This window comes from Bubalus bubalis, chromosome 5, assembly GCF_019923935.1.
Source record: "Bubalus bubalis isolate 160015118507 breed Murrah chromosome 5, NDDB_SH_1, whole genome shotgun sequence".
In the NCBI taxonomy this organism is placed as follows: domain Eukaryota; kingdom Metazoa; phylum Chordata; class Mammalia; order Artiodactyla; family Bovidae; genus Bubalus; species Bubalus bubalis.
The window spans coordinates 124,968,513-124,995,916 of NC_059161.1; the positions used below are offsets into that span (position 1 = coordinate 124,968,513).

The window sequence follows — 27,404 nt, forward strand, 5'->3', positions numbered from 1 at the left end:
AACCTGGGTCTCGCGCATGCGTGCGCCGTACAAATCATTTGGCGGGTTTTTCCGGGCTACACTGTTTTGCTCCCATCTCTGAGAAGCTCTGCAGTGGCTTTTAGGAAGCAGGACGTTCCAGGAGAGCGAACTTCTCAAGCTTTCTGTTTTCTTTCTCTAGGCGTTTGAGGGCTTCCAAAAAAAGAAGGAAATAGTGTTTCTCCGTGACTGACGACTGGGCCCTTCTGACCGCCTGAGGTCTTGGGCCATTTGGTCACTCTCCGCCTCAGACCCTCGGAGGGTGAAAGGATCAGAGGGACCTCGTTCTGCTCATCGATCTCCACGCTTGTGGGTTTCTTGGCGTCAGGTCGGAGCTAGGGTGGGCCCGGCCCCTGTCCCCCTCCTGGGTCATCATGGCTGTGTCCGCCCAGCTCTTGGTGGAGGAGTTGCAGATCTTCGGCCTAGAATGCGAGGAGGCTGTGATTGAGAAATGTGAGTTCCTTGCCCCCTCTCTGGACCCCAGCCCAGGTCCACCCCCCTCCCTGCTGTATTCCGAGGTTCACCTCCCCTAGATGGGGCTTGTCGGTGTTTATGAGATGAGTGAAACTGAGTTTGAAACTTTGAAATGCTCACAGGGTACTGCTTGGATCCCAACTGAAAAATAAGAATGTGAAGAATGGTTTTCAGTCAGCGCAGTTGCACAGAATTAGGAAAATGTTTAAAGCCCAACAGAAAAGCAAGAGATGTTGGGATTTTGAAATGTAGCTTTTTATTCCTGGCTCCTCCCTTTCCAGCCTACACCTTAACTTCTGCTGATCCATCACTTCTCATCAAAACTGTTGGTGGTCTGTGTAAATAAGAGTCCCTGACCTGGGTTCCTAAAATTAAATTTTAGCTTTGCAAGGAACTTTAAGGAGCTTAGCAGCTGTTGCTGACAAAGTTTACAGGTGGAGAAACCTATTGTTGTTTAGAGGCTAGGTGTGTCGAAATGTTTTATGACCCCATGGACTATAGCCTGCAAGGCTCCTGTGACCATGAGATTTTCCAGGCAAGATACTGGAGTGGGTTGCCATTTACTTTTCCAGGGGAGCTTCCCGACCCAGGGATCGAACCCATGTCTGCTGCACTGCAGGCATATTCTTTACCGCTGAGCCTCGGAGAAACAGATAAGGAGAGTTAATTGCCTGAGCTGGTTTGTGAACCAGATCTCCTGCGCCCACGTCCAGTAGTCCATTGTATTGGTGAGGCTCTAGGGCAGTGTCAGGAAGCAAACTCTCAGGAGGTGTGGAGTTACCGGTTTTAGAATCAGGATGATCATGCATCTGCCTTTACCCTTCATCAGCACATTGAACTTCTTTTTTAATATAGAAAACCAGAATGCAAACGTTAATTTATGAGAGACTGGAATACTCTAAATTTTTATCTCCAGGGCATTCTCTTCCCAACAGGAGACTTGAATGAGAAAACCAATCATAGTCAGAAGTTTATCTGGTGAGCCTAGAGTCAAAACAGGAGAAATTAGTTGTGTGAACTAAGTTTGTCAAGGCTTCAATCCAAGATGCCTACTGGTTCCATTTCATGTCGGACTACATTGGCAGTGATGTGGGAATTCTAGACTTGTACTTCATAATTGCTAACCTCACCTGGACCTTAATATTGCCTGACATATCTTAGCATATTTCCCTGATCTGTTCACTCTGAGTCTCCTGTGGGAGACATTCGTCACCTGCTCCTCCTTTGACAATCTTCTGTCCCACGCTTACTCTCAGCTGATGAACTTACTTTCTGTTTCCCTGAGAAAAATAGAAGGACCTGTGTCTATGCTATATTCCTTGCCTCCTCCCATTACAGTGAATAAATTCTCCATATTTCCAGCAAAAGCCACACGCTCCACTTGAGTCTTGAATCCCATTCCTTCTCTCCTCCTTAAGGACATCACTTCAGTAATTCTTCCCTTTCTTATTTTCTGTTTTCTCTCCGTAAGATATTTTTTCTTGTAGCCTAGGAATGTGACTCTTACCCCAACCTTTAAGTACTCCATTGTTGCCCCATCCCACTCCCGTTATCTTCTCCCAGTTACAACAAATCTTCTCAGAATGATGGCCTCTTCTTCAGTTTTTTCTGTTTAAGCCCATTTCAGTCAGCTTTTTCATCCCCACCAGTTCACCAAAACTGCTCCTCCCAAGGTCACCAACGACCTTCACCTGGCCAAAGCCACAGATGCATTTTTCAGTCCGCCTTTGGATGAGCAGCAGCATTTGATGCCATTCATCCGGTCCTCTTCTTTAAAATGCGTTTTCCTCTTAGCTCCTTGGACACTCCTCCTGGGTGTTCTAATGTGCATGCCACCACCTCTTAGCCTTTGCACATTCCTCTGCAGCCTAAGCCCCAGCTCCTTGATGATCTCACCTGATCTCATGTGTTTGCTGCTGCTGCTGCTGCTAAGTCGCTTCAGTCGTGTCCAACTCTGTGCGACCCCATAGACGGCAGCCCACCAGGCTCCCCCGTCCCTGGGATTCTCCAGGCAAGAACACTGGAGTGGGTTGCCATTTCCTTCTCCAGTGCATGAAAGTGAAAAGTGAAAGTGAAGTCGCTCAGTCGTGTCCAACTCTTCTCGACTTCATGGACTGCAGCCTACCAGGCTCCTCCATCCATGGGATTTTCCAGGCAAGAGTACTGGAGTGGGGTGCCATTGCCTTCTCCCATGTGTTTGCTAGTGGTCCCCAAATTTATAACTCAGCCCAGACCTTTTGCCTGATCTGCAGGCCAGTCTGCCTCCCACATGTCTCCAGCTGGAAGTCTGATTGGCATCTCAGCCTCAGTGTCTGAAGCTAAGCTCCTGCTCCCTCTCCTCAGAGTTCCTCCTGCTGCCTCCCCACCTTAGTTCATAGTAACTGGCCCCTTCTAGATGCTCAGGCTAAACCCACAGCATCATCCTCATGACTTTCTCTCTTCACACCCCACATCCGGTCAGCAGATCCCAGGGGCTCTACCTTCGGGATGCTTCCAGTCTAGAGTCCAACCACTTCTCCCCTCCTCTACTGACACTGCCTTGACCCAAGCAACTGTCATCTCTCGCCATGGATTTTGCCATGGTTCTCTTCATTGGTCCCTGATTCAGCCCTTGTCCCCTTCAATCTGCTTAACACAGCAGCCAGGGTGACCCTGTTCAGTGGAAGTCAGGTTGTGTTACTGTTCTAGTCAAACCATCCAGTGATTTCTGAGCTTGCTCAGAATAATTACAGGGGCCAACGGTCTGCACCCCCTTTACCCTTTCAGCTTGTCTCTGTCTCCTCCTTCCTCTTTGCATCCTAGCCGTGGAGGTCTTGCTGCTCTTGCTTCTCCCTCAGGATCCTTGCCTGAAAGCTCTTACCCCTCAACACTGCCTGCCACACTCCTTTACTTCTTCCAAGTCTACTCAGATGTCATGCCCTCAATGAAGCCTTCCCTAATCACTGTGTTTAAAATTGCCAGCCCCCTGATCCCTCTCCAGGCTTTATTTTTTCTACAAAACACATTTAACCAGCTAACATACATTTTTTACTTATTTGGTTGTTTTATGTCTCCCCTCCATAGTGAGCTGTGTGAGAACAAGGGTTTGTCTCTTTGTTATTCACTGCTATTCATATATCCTCGTGCCTAGAACAGTGCCTGTCCCTAGTAGGTGCTGAATAAATGACTATTGAATAAATAAAAGATTATTTTCACTTTTCAAGGTGAAAGCCACAAGAAATGAACTAAGTTCTTATGTGTCCAATTTCCCCCTGCAGTGGTAGAATTGTGCATTCTGTATGGACAGAATGAAGAGGGAATGGCCAGCGAGCTTATAGCCTTCTGCACCAGCACACGTAAAGACTGCTTTACCTTAGAGACCCTGAATTCTTTTGAGCACGAGGTAAGAAGAAACTGTAGGCAAACTAATAATGTAAATATCCGTGTCTGCTCTGTCGGAAGGTGGAGCACTGTATTGAGAAGAGTGTGTACCTTAGAATCAGACCTGGATTCCAGTCCCAGAGTGAGCTTGGACCAACTCTGTAATGACTCCTAACCTCAGTTTCCTCTTCAGTCAGTGGTCCCCATGATGTGTATATTTTATGGTTATTGAGTGAATTGAGAATGGTTGTAAGTCCCCCTAAAACTACACTCAGCAGGTGGTAGTTTGTCAGCAAGTAATTGGTGTTAATATTAGAATTGTTATGTGTTGGAGAGAAACAGCGACAGGTTAAGTTTTTAATCTTTAGTCTATCATGTACATCTTCATTCTTCCTTTGAGGAATTTTATATTTTCGATTATATTTCAAAATGGCCATTATTACCTCATGACTATGGGAAACACTTCCTCTATTACTTGACTATGGAATAATATATTCATTATCTTTTATTCCTCAGTTTCTGAGCAAAAGAGTATCCAAAACCCGACATGGCGCCTCCAAGGACAAAGGGCTCAGGCACGCAGGAGCCAGAGACATTGTTTCCATACAAGAGCTGTATCCTTTTCTGCTCAAGGCCCTTGTATCAAACTACATATTGTATTTTATCATTTGTCTATAGTTGCATGTGTAAGTTAAGAGCAAGTAATAAGGGATTTCCCTGGTGGTCCAGTGGTTAAGACTCCGAGTTCCCAATGCAGGGGACATGGATTCCATCTCTGGTCAGGAAACTAAAATCTGGTGTGCCACATGACATGGCCTAAAAAAAAAAATTTTTTTTTAATAAATAAATAATTTTTTGAAAACCACAAAAAACATGAGAACAAACTCAAATTTAAAGTAATATACCTAGTATTCAGATTTCTTATTTGATCGATCCTTGCCTTAGATTTTGGGTGGAAGTTTATTGTTTCTCTTAACCAGTGTTTTTAGAATTGAAGTGGAGGAGGAAGAGGAGACCCTCTTGAACTCTTACACCACACCCTCTAAGGTGCGTGTACCCTGTTTGGAAATTGCTTTCTACACGTAGCATTTTTTTTCTTTATTCTAAAAATATCAGCACAGCACTTGAAGTTCTGAAGGAGAAACTTAGCCACTCATACAGTTCCTAGTCTATTTCCACGTATGCATCTTCCTTTCCGATCATGTGCGTAGATGATTTTTCATGATGGCAGTCCTTGTGGACACATAGTTATCCTGCTGTCTTCAGTTAGCATATCATAAAATTTTGATCAGTGTAATTTCCCCATAATTGCTCTTTTTTAATGGGTGTCTAGTTTTGTATCAAGTGGAGGCACTATAACGGTTGCTTATCCAGTTTACGTGTTGGACCCCATGGTAAGAGGTGGAGTAGAGCAGTGGAAGGGCACGGTCCTCAAAGCCTGAGTCAAAAACATAAGTGACCTTGAGTGAGCTGCTTTTATCTCTCTGAGCTGCCATTTCCTTTCCTACATAATCAGGGTTCATTCATTCACTTGCTGAGCAACTACTGTGTGCCAGACACTGGATGAACTGGTGAATGAAGCAGGCAAGGTTGTGCTCTGCCCTCAAGAAGCCAAGAGCCAGCAGATAATACCCCGTGATATTATCTTGAATAATATCTTGAAGGGCTTGAAAACTAAATGAACATGTAAAGTGCCAAACCCAAAGCAATGTATTCAGTAATCATAGTTAGTCTTTATAGAAAATGAATTTGTGGCAATCCTTAAACAAGGAGCAAGCCTTAATCTATCAAAGTAAATTACACTGTAAGAAAGAAGATGATTAGGGAATTCCCTGGCAAGAACCTGGTGCTTTCACTGCCAGGGCCCTGGGTTCAGTCTCTGATCTGGGAACTAAGATCCCACAAGCCACGCTGCATGGCCCCCCACCCAAAAAAAGAAGGAAGGAAAGGTGAGTCATTTAAATGTGCCTGTGGAGAACAAGAAAGCTAAAATGTTCACAGCATCAGAGTTGTTCATATTTGGGAGGACTGACTCGTGGTAACTCAGCTCTCAGTAGACTAACACATAAATCAGATGCAAGTTTACTTAATTTGCTGTTGAAGTATACACCTTTCTGATGGCTGAAATACCATATTGAGGACACCCCATTCCTGCTACAGAAGTACTCAGGAGGCTCAAACACAGATCAAAGTTTGGCCATGAAATCATAGCTAAGAGATGAGCTGAAATGAGTGAACAGTTTGAAATATGCATCTGGAGCTCAGAGGAGAGGCAGACTGGATCTGGGGTAGAAACAGGAAAAAGACTTGAACAGTGCCCAGTACGTGGGAACTCGGGATCAGCGCAGCACGATGACAGGGTCAGAGCCAAGGGCTGGCCTTTCCCACCCAGACTGGTGCCAGGGGCAGGAGGGCCCATGTTGCAGAGGTAAGTATGTCAGTGGTCTTAGCTTGTCACCATTAAATATTTAACTTGTGCAATGACAGCTACTCTTTTTTTTATTTTAAAATACTTATTTATTTCTTTGACTGTGCCAGGTCTTAGTTGCAGCATGTAGGATCTAGTTCCCCGACCAGGGACTGAACCCAGGCTCCCCTCCATTGGGAGTGCAGAGTCTGAGCCACTGGACCCCCAGGGAAGTCCCACCAGCTACTCTTTTGCCCCTGTGCTCACCATAAATCTTCCGGTTGTAGTCCGGCTCTCCACATGTCCCGCCTGACAGGGAAAGATGTGTCAGCCTGGGGATTTGAAGTTCCCGTGCTGCTGGCATCATGCTTCTAATAAGTGAATAATCTGGCTATAATTGGGGTTCCTGTGTGCTGTGAGGATGAGCTCCCCCAGGGTATGAGACTGCAGTCCCTCTGTGTGTCTCATTATGGGTGGATAACCCGGCCCGTAGTGTTAGCAGTGAGTCTCCTGAGCTTGCTTCGAGTGAGCACACCCCAGGGACGTCTCGAGCTGGTTTGCTGACACAGTCAGGTTTCACTACGTGGCTGAGGGCTGAGCCCCAAGGCTCTGCTCTTTCCCAGAGTCCTGTCCTCTTGCTTCATCCTGGGAGATGGACCTGGAGCTCTGTAGCCCCCTATATATTAGAAGGGTCTTCGGGAAAAATAGTTTGAGAAAAGCCTATTGAAACCATAAAATCTTTGCCATCGTTTGGCCCAGTAATCGCTCCTAGTAAGAATCTCTCATAAGAAATCATCCAAATTCCAGGAAAAGCTACGTGTATGATAGCACCTCAGTATTTGTTGTCTCCAGAAACAGATACACCCAACAATAGAGAAGTAGTTACGTAGACTATTATATATCAAGTCCATCCACACAGCTACCAGAAAGGGTGAAGACTGACAATGTGGGAGAAATGCTCAGAATTAATATAGGGCAAAAAACTCAGTATATATAATACTTCAATGAAGGATCATATTCAAACTAAGATTATAACTATTAGAATGTTTTCAATTGGAAAAATATTGAAATACTAGAAAGGAGTATTTTTAAATGGCTATTGTATAAGTGTGGTACATAAAGAAGGGTCCTTTTAAAATCTAGTTTCCATTCCAGCCACTTAAGGGTGGTTTCGAATCCTGCTTTCTCTCTCCTTGCCTGTCTGTAGTCACCCCTGTAAGGCAGCTTTGGTGGCATAACCTAAACCCGCAGCCAGGAGGAGCCCAAGGGCAGGGGAACGCCAGCCAACTAGCCGGCTGCCTGGTTTCCCTCCAGCGGAGGATTTTGTCTTTGCTCAGCCACAGTCCATTGTCCCAGACTCTGGGAAGCAAGGGATCTCGGGATTTGCCAGTTTCACCCTCCACTCCAGGCATCTCTTTGGATTCTTCTTGATGAGCAAAACCACCCAGAAAACAAAACTGACCATCAGTGAGGCGTGTGCTAAATACTCTCCAAGTATGAGCTCACCCGTGTTATCTGCCTGGAGTCACTCCCTTCTTTAATTCTGAAAATGTGTGGTAGACTTTGCCAGAATAAATAGTAACATGGTCCCATCCCTTGACAGAAAAATGTGTCCGTGCAGGTTAAAACTGTGTGTGTAGCCAGACTCCCAGCTGCGGTGAAGCAGAGAGGTGGGGAAGGAAAGTGAGCACACGTGAGCCCGCGAGCGATTTGACAGGACAAATCGCCTGCTTGGCAGTCCTGTGGGGGATGTTGTTGGCATTTGTTTCATAGTTGCCTCCCAAATGGAGACAGCGTACTGCCGAGGACTGAATTACAGTTGCTGAAGTCTGAGATTCTGCTTGAAAGATGGGGCCTTCAGAAGAAACCCAGGCCTGTGCGGTCTGTGCCCTTCATCCGGCACGTCCTCCCTTTCTTCCTAAGGATATGCGCACTTCACTTAGCAACCGGGTCTAGAGTGACTGGGCCCTTCTCCTGTTTTGCTTCTAGGGTTCTCAGAAGCGAACTATCACCACCCCAGAAACCCCCCTCACAAAGAGGAGTGTGTCTGCTCGGAGCCCCCATCAGCTCCTCTCACCATCGAGTTTCTCTCCAAGGTATGCATTCTGATAATTCAGCTGTCAGGCAACAGGCCTGCCCTCCCCTCTCTCTGGTTACCTGGTGGAGGTAACCAGACACTACAGCCTGACTTAAGGAAGAGGGGTGGACGTTTCCCTCTGCAGTCGACTGGCTGGACGATCGACTGCTCCCTCCCCTCCCTACCCTCATCCTGTGTGGAAAGTTACTGCTTCGTAGCTGTAGTTAAGGAAACTCACTTTCCACCCTCTTTTCTAGGGCTCATTTCCTAGCTCAGAAACTGATATCTCCTACCAAAAACAAACTGTCTATTCAGAAGTTGGGGAGCCTGCAAGTCTCTTGCCAGGAGGAGGCTAATAGGTTTCCACCTGCTTCTGTTAGTTCATGTGTTGTTGGGTTTCTTTCTTTCTTTTTTTTAGGTATTTATTTTTTAAAAAGAAAAGCACATATCTTTGTTCATAATGTTGCATAACCTGTTCTTTGTTCCTCACTCAGGTTACAACTAGTTGCTGAGAGTTTTCTTGTCCCTGAACCTACCCCAACTTCATTGGTATTTTATCCCTGCTGCCACTTATGCACATAAATCCACAGGGATCACGTGTGACTTTTGGAAATCCATAAATGACACGTGTTCCATGAGAGAATTCCATAGTGGGAGCTCTGCTGAGGAGAAGAAAGGGCTTTAGGTGCTGCCGCATCGGGATGGGGCAAAGGAACAGTGATGTGAACCAGTTAGGGCGACACTGGCTGCCGGGAGTCACTTCTAGACCAAGCAGAGCTGAAGACTTGCCAACCTAAGACTTTCTGTCACATCAGAAAGGAGGTGATAGGGACCTCCCTGGGAGTCCAGTGGTTAGAACTCGGCACTTTCACTGACACAGTCCCAGGTTTGATCCCTGTCAGGGAACTAAGATCCCACAAGCCACTTGGCAGGGCCAAAACACACAAAAGAAAGAAAGGGAGCGCTAGCATTGTTCAAGATCAGAGCGGATCAGATTCTTCTTTTTTTCTTCAATTTATTTATTTATTTATTTGGCTCTGCCTAGTCTTAGTTGTCTGAGAAGGCAACGGCAACCCACTCCAGTACTCCTGCCTGGAAAACCGCATGGATGGAGGAGCCTGGTAGGCTGCAGTCCGTGGGGTCGCTAAGAGTCGGGCACGACTGAGCGACTTCACTTTCACTTTTCACTTTCATGCATTGGAGAAGGAAATGGCAACCCACTCCAGTATTCTTGCCTGGAGAATCCCAGGGACGGCGGAGCCTGGTGGGCTGCAGTCTATGGGGTAGCACAGAGTCGGACACGACTGAAGCGACTTAGCAGCAGCAGCAGCAGTCTTAGTTGCGGCACGTGGAATCTTTAGTTGTGGCATGTAGACTCTTGGTTGCAGCCTACAGGATCTTGTTCCCTGACCAGAGGTTGAACCCCGGGCCCCCTGCATTGGAAGCACAGAGTCTTAGGCCCTGGACCACCGGGGAAGTCCCCTGAAAGGTAGTTGGATCCCGAGGGCGGATTTGACTTTAGTGTAGCCCACTCCTGCTTTCAGGAGTTTTCACCCTGGCTTCCGAATAGAACTTTCTAGACTTAGAAGGGCATCTTTGGATGCACAGAGATGGCTGGTTACAGAGTGGTTCTCGTAGGTGCCAGCACCATGGCAGCAGTTCTATTCTCTCAACAAGCAAGACTTTGAAACTTGTAGATCTGTTTGCAGCAGACCCCATGTGAGCATCTCCCTGGGTTAAAGGGCCGGCTGTAATGTGCGCCTCACAGAGCTTCGCAGGGAGGAGCTTGGCGCAGTCGAGATGCCCTGCCTAGTCATTCTGTAATGCACGCTAGTAAAGCTGACATCAGAAACTGGCTTCGTAGTTTATGAAAGTAACTTCTAAATTATTCAGGTGGAGGCAGCACTGGAGACAGAGGTCATTAGTCAAGCTCGTTTGCTGCAGCCTCTCTGGAAAGGAGGAACTGGCAGCACCCACTGGAACAGTGCCCATGTAGAACTGGCTCCCGCAGGGTTTCAGAACATCAAATGAAGCCTGTTGTAAGCAGGCCTCTCGGTGCACTGTGTTCACAACCAAAGGCTTAGAAGACCTCGCTGTCCTCTAAGCAGATCAGCAACACTCGTGTGTCCCCGGAGGTGGACTTTATCAGCGAGTGAGGAGAAATACGAGAACTTGCCGATTGAGACTTGGAGAATGGGAGTGTTTGTTCACTAGCTGACAGAATTCATTACCTGTCCACCTCCAGAGACACTGGGGAAAGCTGATTCCCTTTCATTTAACTTCATTTTGTTACTGTTTCTACCTTGAACTGTATCATGAGGTGTTATGTGTACACAGAGCAACTTTTGGCTTATCCACAGTTCAGGCTCTGATGATATTCTAACAAATGCTAAAAATGCATAAGAAAGAAAATGGTACTCGAAACTGGCTCTTTAATCAATTCAGAGTTTGGGTTTTGTTTTACTTTGTTAGTTTTAAGCTAGGAGAAGACCTTTTAAACTGTGTCTCTGTGTCTAAGCTTTTCTAAACACGTTTGGTATTCCTCAACCCCCCTCATTCCTAAAATTCCTTAAAGGTCCAGAATGTCCAACCCCATTAAGCTGATTAGATTTATAAAATGTGAGGCCAGGCTGGCATGCCTCCAATCCCAAATTTCCAAGAGGTAACCTCATCTTAGACTCCTCTCTCCTTTTAGATACGAACGCGGTAACGTTGATGTCTTTTGCTTCCAATCAGCGCTACTCCCCCTCAGAAATACAGCTCGAGAAGTAACCGGGGAGAAGTGGTTACCTCCTTTGGCTCGGCACAGGGGGTGTCTTGGTCCGGGAGAGGAGGAGCTAGTCCCCTCAGCCTGAAGGTCTTGGGACATCCAGAGCCGCTCACCGGGAACTACAAATACATGTTTCAGAAGCTCCCAGACATTCGAGAAGGTATTTGTTTTTCCCTTTGACATTCTGGAGGGTATAAAACCACCTGGAGGGGCTTGAATCAGCAACAAAGCGTCAGCTAGGCTGGTAGAACAAGTTCAAGGTTGCCTTTGATTGATAGATGTCCTCTGGGCGCCCCTATTAGGAAACGGATATGAGATGACCACTCTCAATAATTCTCCCAAATCACAAGCACTTTGCTAAGAAAAAGCACATAACCGTTTCCCAGTAACAACCACTTGAACTGTGTAGAGGAAGCCAATTACAGTGTTAAAGGAAGCGGAGACATTTATAGCTTCTTCCTTGGAAAGACTGGAAGGCTCTTAGGATTGTTCTTGGCTTCCCTGAAAGCCCCCTGACCACCTGAGTAAGAGGCAGGCTGGGGAGGGATCCAGGCCGACTTTGGGACTGTGACCTCATCCGTGACCCCTCCCTCCCCCTGCCATGGCCGAATGGAAGGCCGGGTTCAGCATATCGGGCAATTGGCTCGGGCTTGAGAAGCTTACAGACTGGCTGGTGTCCTCAGCCCCTGCCCGCTTCTGTAAAATGACTGACTGTAATGTTTTACAAGGTGCTGTGTTTTCTCTGCTTGGCAAGTAAAATGTCTTAAACACGCTTTTTCCCTCTGGGATTTCAGTTCTGACCTGTAAGATAGAAGAACTTGGCAGTGAACTCAAGGAACATTACAAAATTGAGGCTTTTGCTCCCATTCTAGTCCCAGCACAGGTAAGAGTTGTTCTAATAGTCTTTCCTGATTGATGTTGTTTTTTTTAAATCAATGATGAAAAGTCAACCTCCGGCTTCCTTTTCACTAACTATGTACCTTCTAGTTAGAACATCTACCTTGGATGAACTTGGTAAAATGGGTTATAAGTGCTGTCTGGTTTTGTGACCAGATTAAGTCATTTTCTTTGCACTTGGGTTAGAGTCTTGCGTGTAAACAAGATTGAGGGCCTTAAGCATTCAAGTGTCAGGATATGAGAACAGCAGCAAAGTGAGGATTTCCAGAAACGGTGACTCATGGTCTCTCCCCTTCTTTGGTCTCTGTCATCAGGGATCAGGTGCTGTGAATAGTGTCCACGTCATAGTTTAATCTGGCACGTGTACAGTGCTTTCTCTCTAGCATGTACTCTAAGGGGAGATGTGTTCTCAGAGTTTCTTTACGGCACCTCTGTCACATATTTGCATTCAGAGGAGAATGGCCAGCTGGGGAAGATATGCAAAACCGTGTCATATAAGGAAGATTCGGGGGAGTTGGGAGGAAGTAGTGGAGGGGAGGCTGGGTTGTACAATCTCTTGGGGAAAGATTAGACTTCCTCGGTTTGCTCCCGGGAGTGAGAACAGGATAGAGGAAGCCACCGAGAGAGGAATTTCAGCTCAGTTTAATGAAGAACTTCCTGTTACAAGGCGGGTATGGTGTGTGGTTAAAGGATATGGCCCTGGAGCCAAACATCTGGGCTTCAAACCCACACTTTGCCCACTGTTTGACGTTGATTAAATTATCTAACCTTTCAGCTGCTGGTTTTTCTCATGTCTAATATGGATGCAATAATAATATCCACATCACAGTTATTGTGCGAGTTAAGTGAGTTGATGCACATGAGCCTTTGGAACAGTGCCTGGTGTTTAGTGAGCCCAGTCAACCAGAGCTGTGATTAACCACTATTCAGGAAATGGGTGAAGAAGGAAATGGCACCCACTCCAGTATTCTTGCCTGGAAAAGTCCATGGACTGAGGAGCCTGGCAGGCCGCAGTCCATGGGGTGTTACATGACTGAGCACACATGCATGAGGAAGGTGGAGGGAGATGGATGGGTTGGTAGCGAGAAGCTGGTAGAACTTAAAAAAAGAGAGAGAGAGATGTGGTGAGTGGGCTGCCAGGGGGGACGGTGGGCTCAGGCGCAAGTTCCCCTTCACTGGAGATGCTGTGGCTCAGACAGCCACTTAGAGGGGCTGAGGCATTAGATGGTGGACAGGCCAGGTGCCCTTTAAGGGTCCTTTCACCCCTGGGAGCCAGTGATGATACTTGTGGTCGCCTCGGGCTCAAAGTGATGCGCCACCAAAAACATGAGTGCTGTTGTTGGAGCGCTGTTTTGCTCTCCACCGGGCAGACCAGATTGTAAGCTCCTGTGTCCCAAAGACTGTTGTTCTCCTGTGTATCTCGGTAGGAGCCCGTCACCCTGCTGGGCCAGATCGGCTGTGACAGCAACGGGAAGCTGAACCACAAGTCGGTGATTCTGGAGGGAGATCTGGAACATTCCTCAGGTGCTCAGATTCCAGTGGATCTATCTGAGCTCAAAGAATATTCTCTATTTCCTGGACAGGTGAGATCAGAGGCATCTCCCCTCTGGGTGCGGCTATGCTCTTTGCTCCTGGTGTGTGTGGTGGACTGTGGCCAGGTGCCCCGCACTTTTAACCTCTGATGCCAAGAGGTGTGACTGGAGCTCAGGCACCAGAGCGGACGCCAGCGTGGGGGTTCCGATCCCCTGTGTGCTCCGACCTTGGCTCTGGGATCTGCTGCCAGGTTTCAACCCCAGCTCCACCCCGCAGGGCGGATGACTGTGGTGATGTTACTTAACCTCCCAAACCCAGAGTGTCCTGATCTGTGAAATGGAAATGATAATTCTCACCTTATAGGAATGTTGTAAAAATGAGATCACCATGTAAAGCATAATTATTATTACACTAATATAACCCCCTTCATTTGTTTTCTAGAAAAACACCCCCAAGCTTACAATTACGGAATGAGAGTAGCTGGACAGTACTTGTAACTCTATCACAATAACTTCTTCCAGACCTCCTGTTGACCAAGTCTATCTGCTGCCTGCCTTTCAGGTGGTGGTCATGGAAGGAATCAACACCACGGGTAGAAAACTTGTTGCCACCAGACTCTACGAGGTACAGTGTGTGGGCTTCTCTCCATCCTGGAGCCCATCCTCTGTAAAGGCCTGTTGATTCGCTTCTCAATTCTCTGTAGAGTATGACCTGCCTCTAGGTCAGGGCTTAGCAAACTGCTCCCCTAAAGGGCCAGACGATATATATTTCAGACTCCACAGACCTGGTCTTCATGCAATGTCGACTCTGCCATCGTAGCACAAAAGCAGGCACAAACAACCTATTATCCAAAGAGCGTGGCTGTGTGCCAGTGAAAGTTTACTTATAGCAACAGGCGGTAGCCAGATTCACCCGTAGCTTAGCAGCCCCTGCCCTGCAGTAATCCTCTGCCGGCTTCCAGGGGACGTGGAAGAAGTAGCAGCACCTGTCCTCCCAGGCAGGACACTGATCCTGCAGTCGCCCGTTTTGCTCCTGCTCTTTCCTGGGTGTTTTTTGAGTTTAGCCGTGACCTCATGCTACCAGGTGTCTTGGCCACTCTGAGCAGTAAAGGCAAAGGGAAGGGGCATTAACTCTGTGGTCTTCCCTGGTAGCTCAGCTGGTAAAGAGTCCACTTGCAATGCAGGAGACCCCGGTTCAATTCCTAGGTCAGGAAGATCCGCTGGAGAAGAGATAGGCTACCCACTCCAGTATTCTTGGACTTGCCTGGTGGCTCAGCTGGTAAAGAATCCATCTGCAGTGCTGGAGACCTGGGTTCGATCCCTGGGTTGGGAAGATCCCCTAGAGAAGGGAACAGCTACCCACTCCAGTATTCAGGCCTGGAGAATTCCATGGATTTCGTAGTCCATGGGGTCTCAAAGAGTCAGACATGACTGAGCAACTTCCACTTTCATCAGCTCTGTGGGCTTTTAGCTCCAAGGAGCAAGACACCCACAAACAAGCCCCCATTCAGTGCCCACCCCGTTCCTGACCAGAGGCGGAGCCTGGGGCAAAACCTCACCACAGTTTTCTCTCCTGTTTGAAGGGTGTGCCGCTCCCGTTCCATCAGCCCGATGAAGAGGATGGAGGTGAGTTAGACTTCCAAGGGTATTTTGCCAACAGTGTGGGTGGAGAGGGATGGGCCAGGGTCTGGAGCACAGTTCCTCTGGCCCTGGGAAAGCTTCAGGAGCTGTGAGAGAAGCGCTCTGGAGCTCCAGGGCGACCACAGGTTCATGGCTTCACGGGCCCTTTGTGAAAGGCCGGGGGTCTGAGCCTGTGTGGCTGATCAGCTTTACCTCCTATGCTCTAATTCCACAAGAGCTGTCATTTCAAGACTAATGTTTAACAGGTGTTTGAAGGTTGCTTTGAAAAAGAAAAAAACCAGTGGAATTCCCTGGCTATCCAGTGGTTAGGACCCCAAGCTCCCAATGCAGGGGCACAGGCTCCTTTCCTGGTTGGGAAATATCTTGCATGCCGTGCGACCAAAAAATGAAAGGGAAGGGGGAAGAAAAGGAAAAAAACAAGAAAAGGGTAAAGAGCACCAATTTAAAAAAGAATTCCTTTAAATGCCATGTGATACCCTGGAGAAGGAAAGGGGACAATAGTGGAAAAACCAGTGACATTTAAATAAAGTCACGAGCTAACAGTAACATACCAGTATTAATGCCTTCGTTTTGATGAATGTACCCTAGTTATGTAAGATGTTAGCATTAGCGGTTGCTGGGTGAAAGGTGTACATACAGGAACTCTGGACTCTGTTTGGGACATTTCTATAATTCTAAAGTTATTCCAAAAAGAAAACTATATTTTAAAATTAGACACATTTCTCAGGAAGCCTGGAGTTACTTGGTAGCTAACCTAGATGAGAAAAGATGAACATTTCAGTAAACTTGGCTTCAAAACAATTCCAAGCATTTTTGTAAGCAGAGCAGTAGGCTGTTGAGGATTAGCAGGGAGACAGCTGATGCTAGCTATATTGTCAACACCCCCTCCACGTTAATGCTGTGTGAGGTCATCCTTAGAGGCGGCCTGGAATTGGGAGCAAGATTTAGGAGTTTATGACATTGCACATTCTCTCAGGAAGTAAGTGTTTATGGAAGCTGGAGTGCTAGTGTTGAATCAAGTTCAGGTAACAAAGGGGACAGACAGGGCTGAACTGCCCGGAGCCGGAGCTGTGCCCGAGAAATCTTTGGAAGCAATTGAACAAGTCGGGTTTGTTTTGTTAATAGTCATTTATTTTTATTTATTTATTTGGCTGCATTGGGTCTGCATTGTGGCATGCCGACTCTAGTTCCCTGACCAGGGATCCAACCTGGACCTCCTGCACTGGGAGTGCAGAATCTTAACTGCTGGAAGTCCCTGAAAAAGTTGTTAATAGACATTTTGTGAGCAAGGTATTGGGCTCAACACCTGAGTGTGGAGACGCAGAATACAGCATGGACCTGGCCCCCAGGCACTCACTGTTTACCCTTGGCCTGCGTCTCCTGGGCTCCTCGGAACTGAATGTAGCTTTGTCCCCTCCCCTCTTCACAGCACCAGTATTACTCTCCTCCTTGAATTCTCTCTCTCAGTTCAGTTACTGCCACACTCGACTAACAGTGGCCCTCATTCCTGGAATATATTCCTGAACATATTACTTTATATGGCAAAAGGGACTTTGCAGGTGTGACTAAGTTAAGGTTCTCGAGATGGGGATTGTCTAGGTGGGCTCAGTGTAATCACAAGGGTCCTTTTAAGGAACGGCAGGAGAGGTCGGGTCACAGAGATGGACATGTCAGGTTCTGGCTTTGAAGATGGAGGAGGGGTCGTGGGCCAAGGATGCAGGCAGCCTCTGGAAGCTGGAAGGGGCCAGGAAAGGATTCTCCCCAGAGCCTCCAGAAGGAACGCTGCCCTGCCCACACCTTGATTTTAGGACCTCTGACCTCTTGGACTGTAAGATAACAAATGTGTATTGTTTTAAGCCACCAAGTTTGTGGTAGTTTGTTACCAAAACCATAGGAAGCTAATAAAGCTGCCTGTTAAGAAGTCAAGGATCATTGGATTTGTTGTAAGCTACAGAACCTGGTTCAGACTAACTTAAGAAAATTTTAAGAAATTCAGGTAGCACACAGACCAGACAATGGCTAGAACAGGCTTACAGCCCGGATCACGGCTCAGCAACGCCAGGTGTCCAGGTAGCAGGGAGTCCTGGGCTGCATTGACCAGGCACCTCAGCTGGATGGGTCAGCACCAGTCTTTTTTCTGTCCTTGCATAGTTCACCTTGAGATTCTGGAATCCAGAGGAGAGAGTGAATGGCTTAAGCCAGTACATGCCTGCTCTTTGGCTGAGGAGGACGGTGCACCTAACTTACATCTCCATAGGGCAGAGGGTGGAGGGGAGGGGACCTTATGGACGCCAGGGCTGATTCTCTAAAAGGAAAGCAGATGCTCTAAAGAAAAGGGAACCCTGAAACAAGGCCCTGCACCGCATAACACGAGAGTCTCCCGTCCCAAGCCTTGCCCCCTAGCTTGTCTTCCTGGACTCCTCAATGTACCAAATTCTCCACCTGCTCTCAACACTGATGGTCCCTCCCACTGAGCTTACAAACCTCAGTGCTGTTGGGGACCCACCTTGCCCTGGCTCCTGAAAAACGCGACTCTCAAGTGTAAGCAAAGTCACAAAAAGACAAATGATTGTCTTTGTCATACCATATGATTCCCCTTAGATGAAGTTCCTAGAGCCATCAGAATCATAGAGGTGGTTGCCAGGAACTGGGGGAGGGGGAGCAGGGAGTTAGTGTTTAACGGGCACGGAGTTGCATTGTTACGAGATAGAAAGAGCTGTGGAGATGGAAGGCGGTGGCAGTCGCACAGCATGATGGATTTTTATCTAATCCGCTCCGTGCGCTCGCCTGGAGAACCCATAAATCCAATCCGCTCCAGCGTGCTCGCCTGGAGAACCCCAGGCACGGGGAGCCTGGTGGGCTGCCGTCCATTGGGTCGCACAGAGTCGGACATGACTGAAGCGACTTAGCAGCAGCAGCGATACCACTGAAATGTTGACTTAAACATGGCTGTGATCAGGAGGAATTTCCCTGGTGGTCCAGTGGTTACACTCCGCGTTTTCACTGCTGAGGGCACAGGTTCGATCCCTGGTCAGGAAACTAAGGTCCTGAGAACCACGCAGCACGTCCCCCCGCCCCCAAAAAAGTTGAGTTTTGTGTTGTATATATTTTACCACCAAAAAAAAAAAAAGGTAAGAGGAAAACCATGTAAGCAAACGTCACTTTGATCAATTCTCTCGTGACTCCCACCTTCCTCCCATTGTCTCCGGAGTTCTGGTTGCTTGCACACCTGCCTGTCTGTGCAGCTCATGGAGGGCTCTGAGGGCAGGGTGAGGTCTCATTCCTTTCAATTCCCAGAGTTGCACATGTGGGACTCTTGATTGAGTCCCGAGGCTTCTTGCCCTCATTGTCCTTTCTCCCACCATCCCAGCATCTTCTCATCAACACCTTAACAATCCTTTCCGACTTAGATTCTGAGCAGTTCATGGTCCTGGTGGCCTGTGGGCCGTACACCACATCTGACAGCATCACCTTTGACCCCCTGCTCGACCTGATCACCATCATCAACCGCGACCGTCCGGACGTCTGCATCCTGGTAGGGCCCCTCCGGAGACAGTTCACCTAGGGAGGCACCGAAGGGAGAGTGGGGCGGGGGTAATCTTAGAAAAAGGTCTGATGAGGTTCTAAATTTTTAGGAAGAGTGTCAAACTCTCCTCCTTAAAAGTATTTCTGAGTTCTTGGTCTCCCTCTTTGGCGAGGTGTGTGTGGTCTTTGTTTTAATGTTTATTTATCTGGCTGCACCGGGTCTCAGTTGTGGTGTGTGGAGTCTCTGATCTTCATTGTGGCATGCAAGATCTTTAGCTGTGGTGTGTGAAATCTAGTTCCCTGACCAGGGATAGAACTCGGGCCCCCTGCATCAGGAGCAGAGTCTTAGCCACTGGCCCACCAGGGCGTCCCTTTGTGTGCATGGTCGTATTCAAAAAGCCCAAGGTGTTTGCCACCTGCACTGATTTTTCAGTATTTCACCTCTTGTCTAATTACTCCCATTTGTGAACTCATCTCTTTTGAAAGCTCAGAGTACTGCTTCTTGGAGGTAGATTGCCCTTGCTGGATTGAAGGGGGAACAAAAGCCCAGCATTATAGGAGGCAAAGCAGCTAGTGACGGCCCAGTGTGCCTGTCCATCCAGGAGGCTGTGTCCTTCTGCCTGTGATATGGCTGGGCACCATCCCACCCCCACCCACATGCCACCTGTCCCAGCCTGTGCAGGCAGCCTTGGAGGGAGGATGGACCCTGGGCAGAGAACTGCTAGGATCGGGTGTGTGAGGGTACTCAGAGGCACGTGCAATTCTGATGTGTTCTTTTGGTACCTTCGTTTCTGCAGTTTGGCCCTTTCCTGGACGCTAAGCATGAACAGGTTGAGGTAAGTGGCTGGGACTGGAGTCAGGGAGAGACTGGGTACTCGCATTCAGTCAAGGCCTCACTGTTACTTTCATCTCTTGGAGTTTATCCTGCATCTGTAACAGCCTAAATGAATCCCTGTGGCTGATCAGAAAAACATTATTGCAGGACAAGTCTAATAAAGGTACTGAATGTGAGGGCTTCATTTCACCAGAATACAGAGCCATCTGGAAGCTGGGGCAGGTGGGGGACAGGGTCCAAATATCTGAGTCCTGGTCCCTTTCGTGTACACGTGTGGCTGTGGGGCAGGAGGGTGGGGGAGGTGCCCGTGGTCCCCCGGAGCCGTGCCTGTGAAAGCCCTTTCCTGGCTGCCACAGCTCTGGGCCCTGAGTGTCACTGTCCTTTGAACTTAAAACACAAATGGCCCCTCTGGAGGGGTTTCTTTGTTTTGTTTTTTTAATTTTCAACTGCTGGGTCTTCACTGCAGGCGAGCTCTTCTCTAGCTGGGCAAGCAGGGGCTACTCTTCCGTATCGGCGTGCAGGCGTCTCGTTGCAGTGGCTTCTCTTGTTGCGGAGCACGGGCTCTAGGGCATGCAGGCTTTAGTTACCGCGGCACGTGGGCTCAGCCATTGCAGTTCCTGGACTCTAAAAGCACAGGCTCAGTAGTTGCGGCACAGGCTCAGTTGCTCCTCGGCATGTGGGATCTTCCCAGACCAGGAATCTCCTGCATTGGCAGATGAATTCCTTACCCCTGGGCCAGCCAGGAAGCCCTCTCAGAAGGTTTACCAGCCACAGCAAAGGCTTCAAAGCTCTCTTCCTACTCCTCCCCTCGGCTCACTTTCAGGACTGATTCTTCCCTAACCTCCTTGCCTGCTCCCAACTAGACTCAGTTCTCAAAAGGACAGAGACCTTTGTCTCTCGTATCTTTGCATCTCCTTCAGCTCCTCACCCCGCATCTGCCCCCAGGGCCGTCTAACCAGCACTCAACAAGTGAATAGACACCAAACGTTCACCCTGTAAATCTCCTTTCTTTTCTTGCAGAGCTGTCTGCTGACGAGCTCATTTGAAGATGTTTTCAAGCAATGTCTCCGAACAGTTATTGAAGGAACACGAAGGTCAGCATTCAAAATACTGGGCAGAACCTTACATTTCCTGAGTTTCTCCAGGGCTCCCCGTTAAGAAACTGAAACCGTTCAAAAGTCGTGGTAGTTCCCATCCTTATATCCTTTTGAACTGCAGAGATCAGCTAGAACCCTTGCACTTCAAGCGCGCCGGCCCTGAGTGAAGAGGCATCTTTGTAAAAACAGAGATAAACACACTGGAAAGGACAAGGCTGCCCAGACTTTCACTCTTCCCTGGCTCTTTCTGCATTTCCTTCCTTTTCTCACTCCCTTTTGTAGAAATTCATGTTCCCTGGGAATTTTCCCGGGGTGGGGCCGGGGAGTGTTTGATGGCTTACAGCACAGAGTCCCAGGGGGCCTAACATCTCCTGTGAGTGAGAGTTGGGGGGTGAGCCCAAGTCCTTTCCCTAGTCAGTGCCTCACTGGTTTCACGGCACCCCACGACAGCTCGTACGTGGGTGGGGACGCATGAGGGTGGGGATTTTGAACCCTTGCCACGGACTGGAGGGATGGGACTGGGAAAGGTCATAGCGGTGATGAGGGCTGGGCAGTTCTAATTTGAGAGAAAAGTCGCTATTCCAGGAAGAGCCTAAGCTAGAAGTAGAAAGTTTTTCTGGAAGCTGACACCCCCATTTCCTGTCGCTCCCCTCCAGTGCCCGGGTTCGAGAGAAGCTGCCCTTGGTGGTGGATCTCCTCCTCCAGGGATCTGCCTGCCAGGAGCTGAGCTCATTGAAAACAAACATTCCTGAGGCTAAGTGTAAAATACGTCTGGAACAAGGGTGGTTTTTGAAACAAGATGTATAGTCTTCCGCCCTTGGCAGTGAAAACTGATCCCAGCGATGATTAGCTGTCATTCTACCTTCTCGTCCCAGCAGGGTAGGCCTCTCAGACTGGGGGAGAACCCCAACGGACCCCAGAGTCGGGGGGCTCGGATCGTGCGGTGTGACAGCCTGCAGCTGGGCTTGCCACTCCCTTCTCCCTCCCCCACTCCAAGTGACACGACAGGTGTCTTCCCTCTGCACCCCCAGGGTTGTTGGGACCCTGAATGAGTTTGTCAGACCTGGAGGCTCCTCAGGAGATAAGTCCCTGAAAACCAGGGGCAGGCCTGGTGTCCCTGTTTTGTCAGCCCTCGGGTCCCCTCCGGGTAGGCGGGCACCGCCCGGCACGCCAGCCGGGAGCTTTCCCTTTGAGATGGGGTTGTTTTTGGTTCCTCACCCCATGTGGTATTGGCAGCAGCGCCACACAAAGAACAGACCGGGCATTGTCGCCCTGGGGGTGAGCTCCCAGCACCACCAGGCACTTTCATCTGCAGCCAGAGTGCGCCTCGGGGAGAGGGGCTGCCCACCCTCCCGAAACAGTATAAAAATGGCCCTCTTTGGGGGGATTTATTTTTACTCTGAGAGGTCAGCAGCGCAGAGCACTGAGCCCATTTATCAGTGAAAACCAGAGCCCGTGAGGAAGCACCGCCTCCCTCCTGGGAGCCCAGCAGAGCCCCGGAGCTTGAGGGAGCGGCTGCGAGGCCCAGCCCACCATGATGTGTGAAGTTGTGCAATGCTCAGCATAGTTGGAATTTTCTCGCGGATCCCTCCCCCTACAACCCATGTATAACTCAGAGCAGGAGGCCCGTTTCCTCCTTAACTGTTGCTCTGCCAGCTCCTGCGAGGAAACAGAGCAAGTCCATGTCGTCTTAACAGTGGCCGGCTGCACCTCTGCTCTTTGTGTCCATCACAGACTGAGCCCCGGGGGTCTGGAACACACACTGTCCCCTCCAGGCCACCCCCTGCTCATTTGCCAGGCTTCAGCACCCAAATTGGTAGTCTTGGATAATCACAGGGAACTTTTCAGTGGCAAAGGAACAGTAACTAATTTGCAGAGTACCTTTGGTCTCGAGGTTCAGATTTTCCGCTGCAGAAGTGTCGGCTCATGCTTTGAGCAGATACAATAAACAAGTGGCACGTGTGTGAACATCACCAGCACCTTTATCCCACGTGAGAGGCAGCTGTGTCCCTATACCTGCACAGGTGGGTACCTGCCTGTACCCACCTTTGGGGAGCCATCTCATCTTAAGCAAGAGAGGGCACTAGAAGTGAAAGCTAGTGGTGGGTGTTGTTTGTTGATTAGTGGCTAAGTTGTTAACGACTCTTGTGGTCCCATGGACTGTAGCCTGCCGGGCTCCTCTGTCCATGGGATTCCCCCGGCACGAATACTGGAGACGAAAGAGAAACAGGTTCAATCCCTGGTAGGGAAGATCCCCTGGGAAAGGAAATAGCAACCCACTCTAGTATTCTTGCCTGGGAAATCCCATAGACAGAGGAAACTGGCAGGCTACAGTCCATGGGGTCACAAAGAATCGGACACGACTGAGCAACTGAGCATGCACAGGGATTGAACCCGAATCTCCTGCTTGGCAAGTGGATTCTTTACCACCGAGTCACCAGAGAAGCCCAGCAGTTGTTAGACATGCCTCCAAAATAACACCTTCCACCATAGGCCCCTCTGCCAAGGACAGCGAGGGAATCAAGGAGATGGGTTTTTTCCCTTTTCTTCTCTTGTGTGGCTGGAGAGGATAAAGCGTCGGCCTCTAGAGTTTCGGGGTTTTTCTTCACTTCTGTGTTATAACCCTCCACCAGAGGAAAGTCTGTCATCTCTGCTTCTACTGTTGCTGGTAGATATCTCTTTCATGTTTGTCATGTTCCTCAGATAGTCAGCTGAGGAATAAAAACCAGCCCTGATTCCCTGTGTGAGGTGGAGGGGCAGGGAGGGGGCGTGGGCTCTGGGAGAATGCACCATTTCTCCCCCTCCTGGATCCAGTCTGCCTGCCTGGTCCCTCCCGAGGGAAGAGCCCCCAGTCAGGGAGGCAACGGGACACCTAAAAGCCACATCTGTTCACCCAGTGTGAAGAGTCAGAACTTTGGCTTCAGCTCTTGGTCTGAGGAAAGTGAAGATGTATCGGTCTCTCAGCCATGTCCGACTCTCCAAACCCGTGGACTTCAGCCCCCTAGGCTCCTCTGTCCATGGAATTCTCCAGACAAGAATACTGGAGTGGGTTGCCTTCTCCAGGGGATCTTCCCAACCCAGGAATTGAACCCGGGTCTCCTACATCGCAGGCAGATTCTTTACCACTGTGCCATCTGGGCTCTGAGGATTTCCGGTCACATCCTTGTCCTTCCTGATTTTCTAGCTCTCTGTCTCGTCTTCCCTTTTTCTACCGGTCGTCCTCTTCCTCTCTCAGTAGAACATGACACGGAGCTGCGAGAAAGCATGTCCTGAGCCCGTCAAGGTGGTCGTGTGATAGATCAGCCCATCTCTCACACCCAGTACCCCGTGGGGAAACAGCAGCCCCTCCTCGTGGAAGAGCTCTGAGCATCCCCCTCGGAAGCAGGCTCTTGTCTGAGGACCTGACACTTGGAATCTTTCACCCGGCTATGAGCTGTGTTCATCTTCCTTCTTCTGACGTGTTTTTTTTTTGCAAACCAGCTCCGGCTCCCACCTCATCGTCGTCCCGTCGCTGAGAGACGTACACCACGAGCCCGTGTACCCACAGCCTCCCTTCAGCTGCTCCGACCTGCTTCGAGAGGACAAAAAGGTACACGCATCCCCTCCGTAACAGCAGGCAGCCGAGTGCAACATGCCGGCGGCGACCACCCAGCTCCATCTGGAAGTGGAGGGTGGGGAGATGGGGCCTGATTCTCAGCTTCTCTTTATCACAAGCACATGTGTTACGTACTGTGTGTTGGACTTTCCGTGGTCTCCCCAGCCCTCTGGACCCCCCACTTTCCCAGAGGAGAAGTTTCTAACTGCAGCGCGCTAACACCTGCCCCGCCCTTCTCGTTCCAGCGAGTGAAGCTTGTGTCCGAGCCCTGCACCCTCTCCATAAACGGAGTGATCTTTGGTTTGACATCCACCGACCTGCTGTTCCACATGGGGGCCGAGGAGATTAGTAGGTGAGAAGGGGGTTCCAGTTCCATGGGCAGTTTCTGGCCCTCTGGACCCTGGTCCTGTCCTTGGCCAAAGGCCTGCTGGGCAGAGTCTCAAACGGGCAGTCCCTAGAGCAGCACTTTCTGCCAAACCCTTTGGCCACTGAGTTTCTCTGCATCCAAAGGGGGCGGCGGGACACACATGTGTCTATTACCACTTGTCTACAGTGTTTGAGGCCCTGCAGGGCCCCTTCCATCCTATCTTTGCCCTTAATTTCTAGTCATAGACATCTACTTTGCTTCCTTTGCCACATGTGTGACCTAAACAAGCTGTCCGTGCGCGTGGGGTGACTGTATTTACCCTGGAGGGTATTCCCCCTCCCAGAACAAGGTATTACTCTGCAGGGGATCAGACGCTACCGGGTCTATTGAACCGAGGCTCAGCGGTTCAGTTCTTCCATTACCTGTGATAGGAAGGAGCGTGGAGCCATTCGTGTGTTAGGCGAGATGGATGTGTGCAGGTTGGCTCTGCTTGGAGGTGCAAGGGTCACCCAGCTACAGCTGGCCCCTCGAGGGGTGGACCCCACGTGCTCTCACACAGTGTGGGGCTGATGACGGCCTGCCTGGGCCCTGATCACAAGGAGTTCCCGCTCTTCCCCTTCTCAACCCAGTGTCCTGCTCAACAGACCGAGCTGTTTACAGACACGTCTTTAAACTTCCCCAGAGGCGACTTCCTGTCACACACCTTGGCCACATCGCTTCTCTCTAGTTTAAGAAATCCTCCCCAAAGAGAAACAGGTGCTGAGAAACAAGTTTCCACATTCCGTTTCTTGCTTTTCTTCCTTCTGCAGTTCTTCTGGAACTTCAGACCGGTTCAGCCGAATTCTTAGACACATCCTGACCCAGCGGAGGTGAGCCCGCCCTGTGGGGCACCTGCCCGTGCCCGGAGTGCTTTGGAGTCACAGAGCTCGGACAGATTTGACTTCAAGAACCTTCCCCAGTGGATGTGAAAGTTGCTCAGTCGTGTCCAACTCTTTGCAACCCCATGGACAGCAAGGAGATCAAACCAGTCAATCCTAGAGGAAATCAACCCTGAATATTCATTGGAAGGACTAATGTTGAAGCTGAAGCTCCAGTTCTTTGGCCAGGCCACGTGATGCAAAGAGCCAACACATTGGAAAAGACCCTGATGCTGGGAGAGATTGAGGGAAGAAGGAAAAGGGGCAACAGGGAATAAGAGGGTTGGATGGCATCACCGACTCAGTTGACATGAGTTTGAGCAAATTCCTGGAGATGGTGGAGGACAGGGAAGCCTGGCCTGTGCAGTCCCGGGAGTCACAAAGAGTCAGACACGACTTAGCAACTGAACAACAGCCTTCCCCAGGCCCCACCAGGGAGCTCCCTCCTGGCATGACGGGCCTGTTCTGTCCCCCAGATACAGAGGGGAGGGAGAGGCAGGGTGTGACAGCGTGGAAACCAGTGGCAGAGAAGGAGTCCGTCTGGGGACGGCTCCCAAGTCCGCTGCTGCTGACTGTCTCTCCTCTCTGCAGCTACTACCCGCTCTACCCACCCCAGGAGGACATGGCCATCGACTACGAGAACTTCTACCTCTACGCTCAGCTGCCCGTCACCCCCGACGTCTTCATAGCCCCATCAGAGCTGAGATACTTCGTGAAGGTGGGTTTGAACTCAGCCATTTCCCAGCAATGCCAGAACCAGTTCCTTTCTGGAGCCCTGGCACTTAACTCCTCTCGGGTCTGCTGGTGGGGACAGTGGCCTCGTTCCTTTGGGGGAGGGGTAGGAGTAGAAAACAAATCTGTTAGTATAATGCTTAAGTGATGCGCCCTTGCTGCCCACCGCCACCACCCCACCCCACCCACGGCATGGCGCTCAGGCAGCCCAGCCTGGAAGCCCCGGAGGCAGCTAGGAAGGCCCTCGAACCACGGTTCTCACCCACGGCCACCTCAGGTGACCTGGGCTTGCCTGTCCCCTCCCCGAATTCTGAGATGAGCTCCCAGCAGCTCTTGGGCACGTTCAGGTTCATGCTCTCGTGGGGGAATCTACCCCATCAACCTCCTCTTGCCAAACCAGAGCCAGTCCAACCTCCGGAGGTAAACCTTTCATGCTGTGAAACCAATAGAGCGAGTTTGTCTCCACGTCTGGGAATTGGCTGAGTCACCTTCTTTATTTTGTTTTGGAGACACAAGAGGGACTCAGAGTTTTCTAGTAATAAATTAACATATTGGACGGAAGATGGTTTTCGTTTGCCTTCGTTTCCAGTTTCTACAACATCCTCTGGGGCTGAACCCTTAGATGAGTCCAGCTTCTTCACATCTGTGCCCATGGTTTCAGCCTTTCCAGACCCACAGTCACTCTTTCCTCCCCTCCAGGACATCCTCGGCTGCGTCTGTGTGAACCCGGGGCGCCTCACCAAAGGCCAGGTGGGGGGCACCTTCGGCCGACTCTACCTCAGGAGGCAGACCGCAGGCGGCCAGGGGCGACAGAGTCCGTGTGCTGCCGCCCAGGTGGTCAGGATCTGAGCCACCGTCCTTCGTCAGCCCCGTCACGCGGGTCTCACAGACGTCGGGACTGGGAGTAGCCCTCTGACAGGCTCCCACCCGTGGAAGGGGCAGGGGCCCTCCGGGAAGGCCTCGGGCAGCTGGTCCCCATCCCTGAGTCCAGCTTCTCTGGAAGAAAACTGTTGTTTCTTCCTGGACACTCGGAGTCCAGAGAGAACTGGCCGTGGGCGCAGCATGCTCAGGAAGGCCAAGGCTTCACGATTCCATATGTGAGTCAGACAGGGAAACAGCTTTTGGAGAAATAGAATAAATTCTGTAACTTCTGCGTTGAA

At 49.7% G+C, this 27,404-nt stretch overlaps 1 protein-coding gene across 1 annotated transcript; it reads left to right on the top strand.

The window, feature by feature from the left end:
* Positions 1–27,404, top strand: POLA2 (DNA polymerase alpha 2, accessory subunit). The gene is made up of 18 exons (XM_006056486.4): positions 1–471; positions 3,750–3,874; positions 4,369–4,466; positions 4,842–4,899; positions 8,249–8,355; positions 11,073–11,266; positions 11,901–11,989; positions 13,431–13,586; positions 14,098–14,160; positions 15,119–15,161; positions 18,587–18,711; positions 19,499–19,537; positions 20,557–20,630; positions 24,114–24,222; positions 24,474–24,580; positions 25,405–25,464; positions 26,104–26,230; positions 26,944–27,404. Exons 1-18 carry the CDS (start codon positions 393–395, stop codon positions 27,091–27,093), a joined length of 1,803 nt encoding a protein of 600 aa, XP_006056548.2. The 5' UTR covers positions 1–392; the 3' UTR covers positions 27,094–27,404.

Excerpts from the sequence above, each read along its gene's own strand:
- POLA2 (XM_006056486.4), top strand. The coding sequence starts at position 393 with ATGGCTGTGTCCGCCCAGCTCTTGGTGGAGGAGTTGCAGATCTTCGGC. Across the intron at positions 472-3,749 it reads GGAGGCTGTGATTGAGAAAT|TGGTAGAATTGTGCATTCTG; the intron begins GTGAGTTCCTTG and ends TTCCCCCTGCAG. Across the intron at positions 24,223-24,473 it reads TGCTTCGAGAGGACAAAAAG|CGAGTGAAGCTTGTGTCCGA; the intron begins GTACACGCATCC and ends TTCTCGTTCCAG.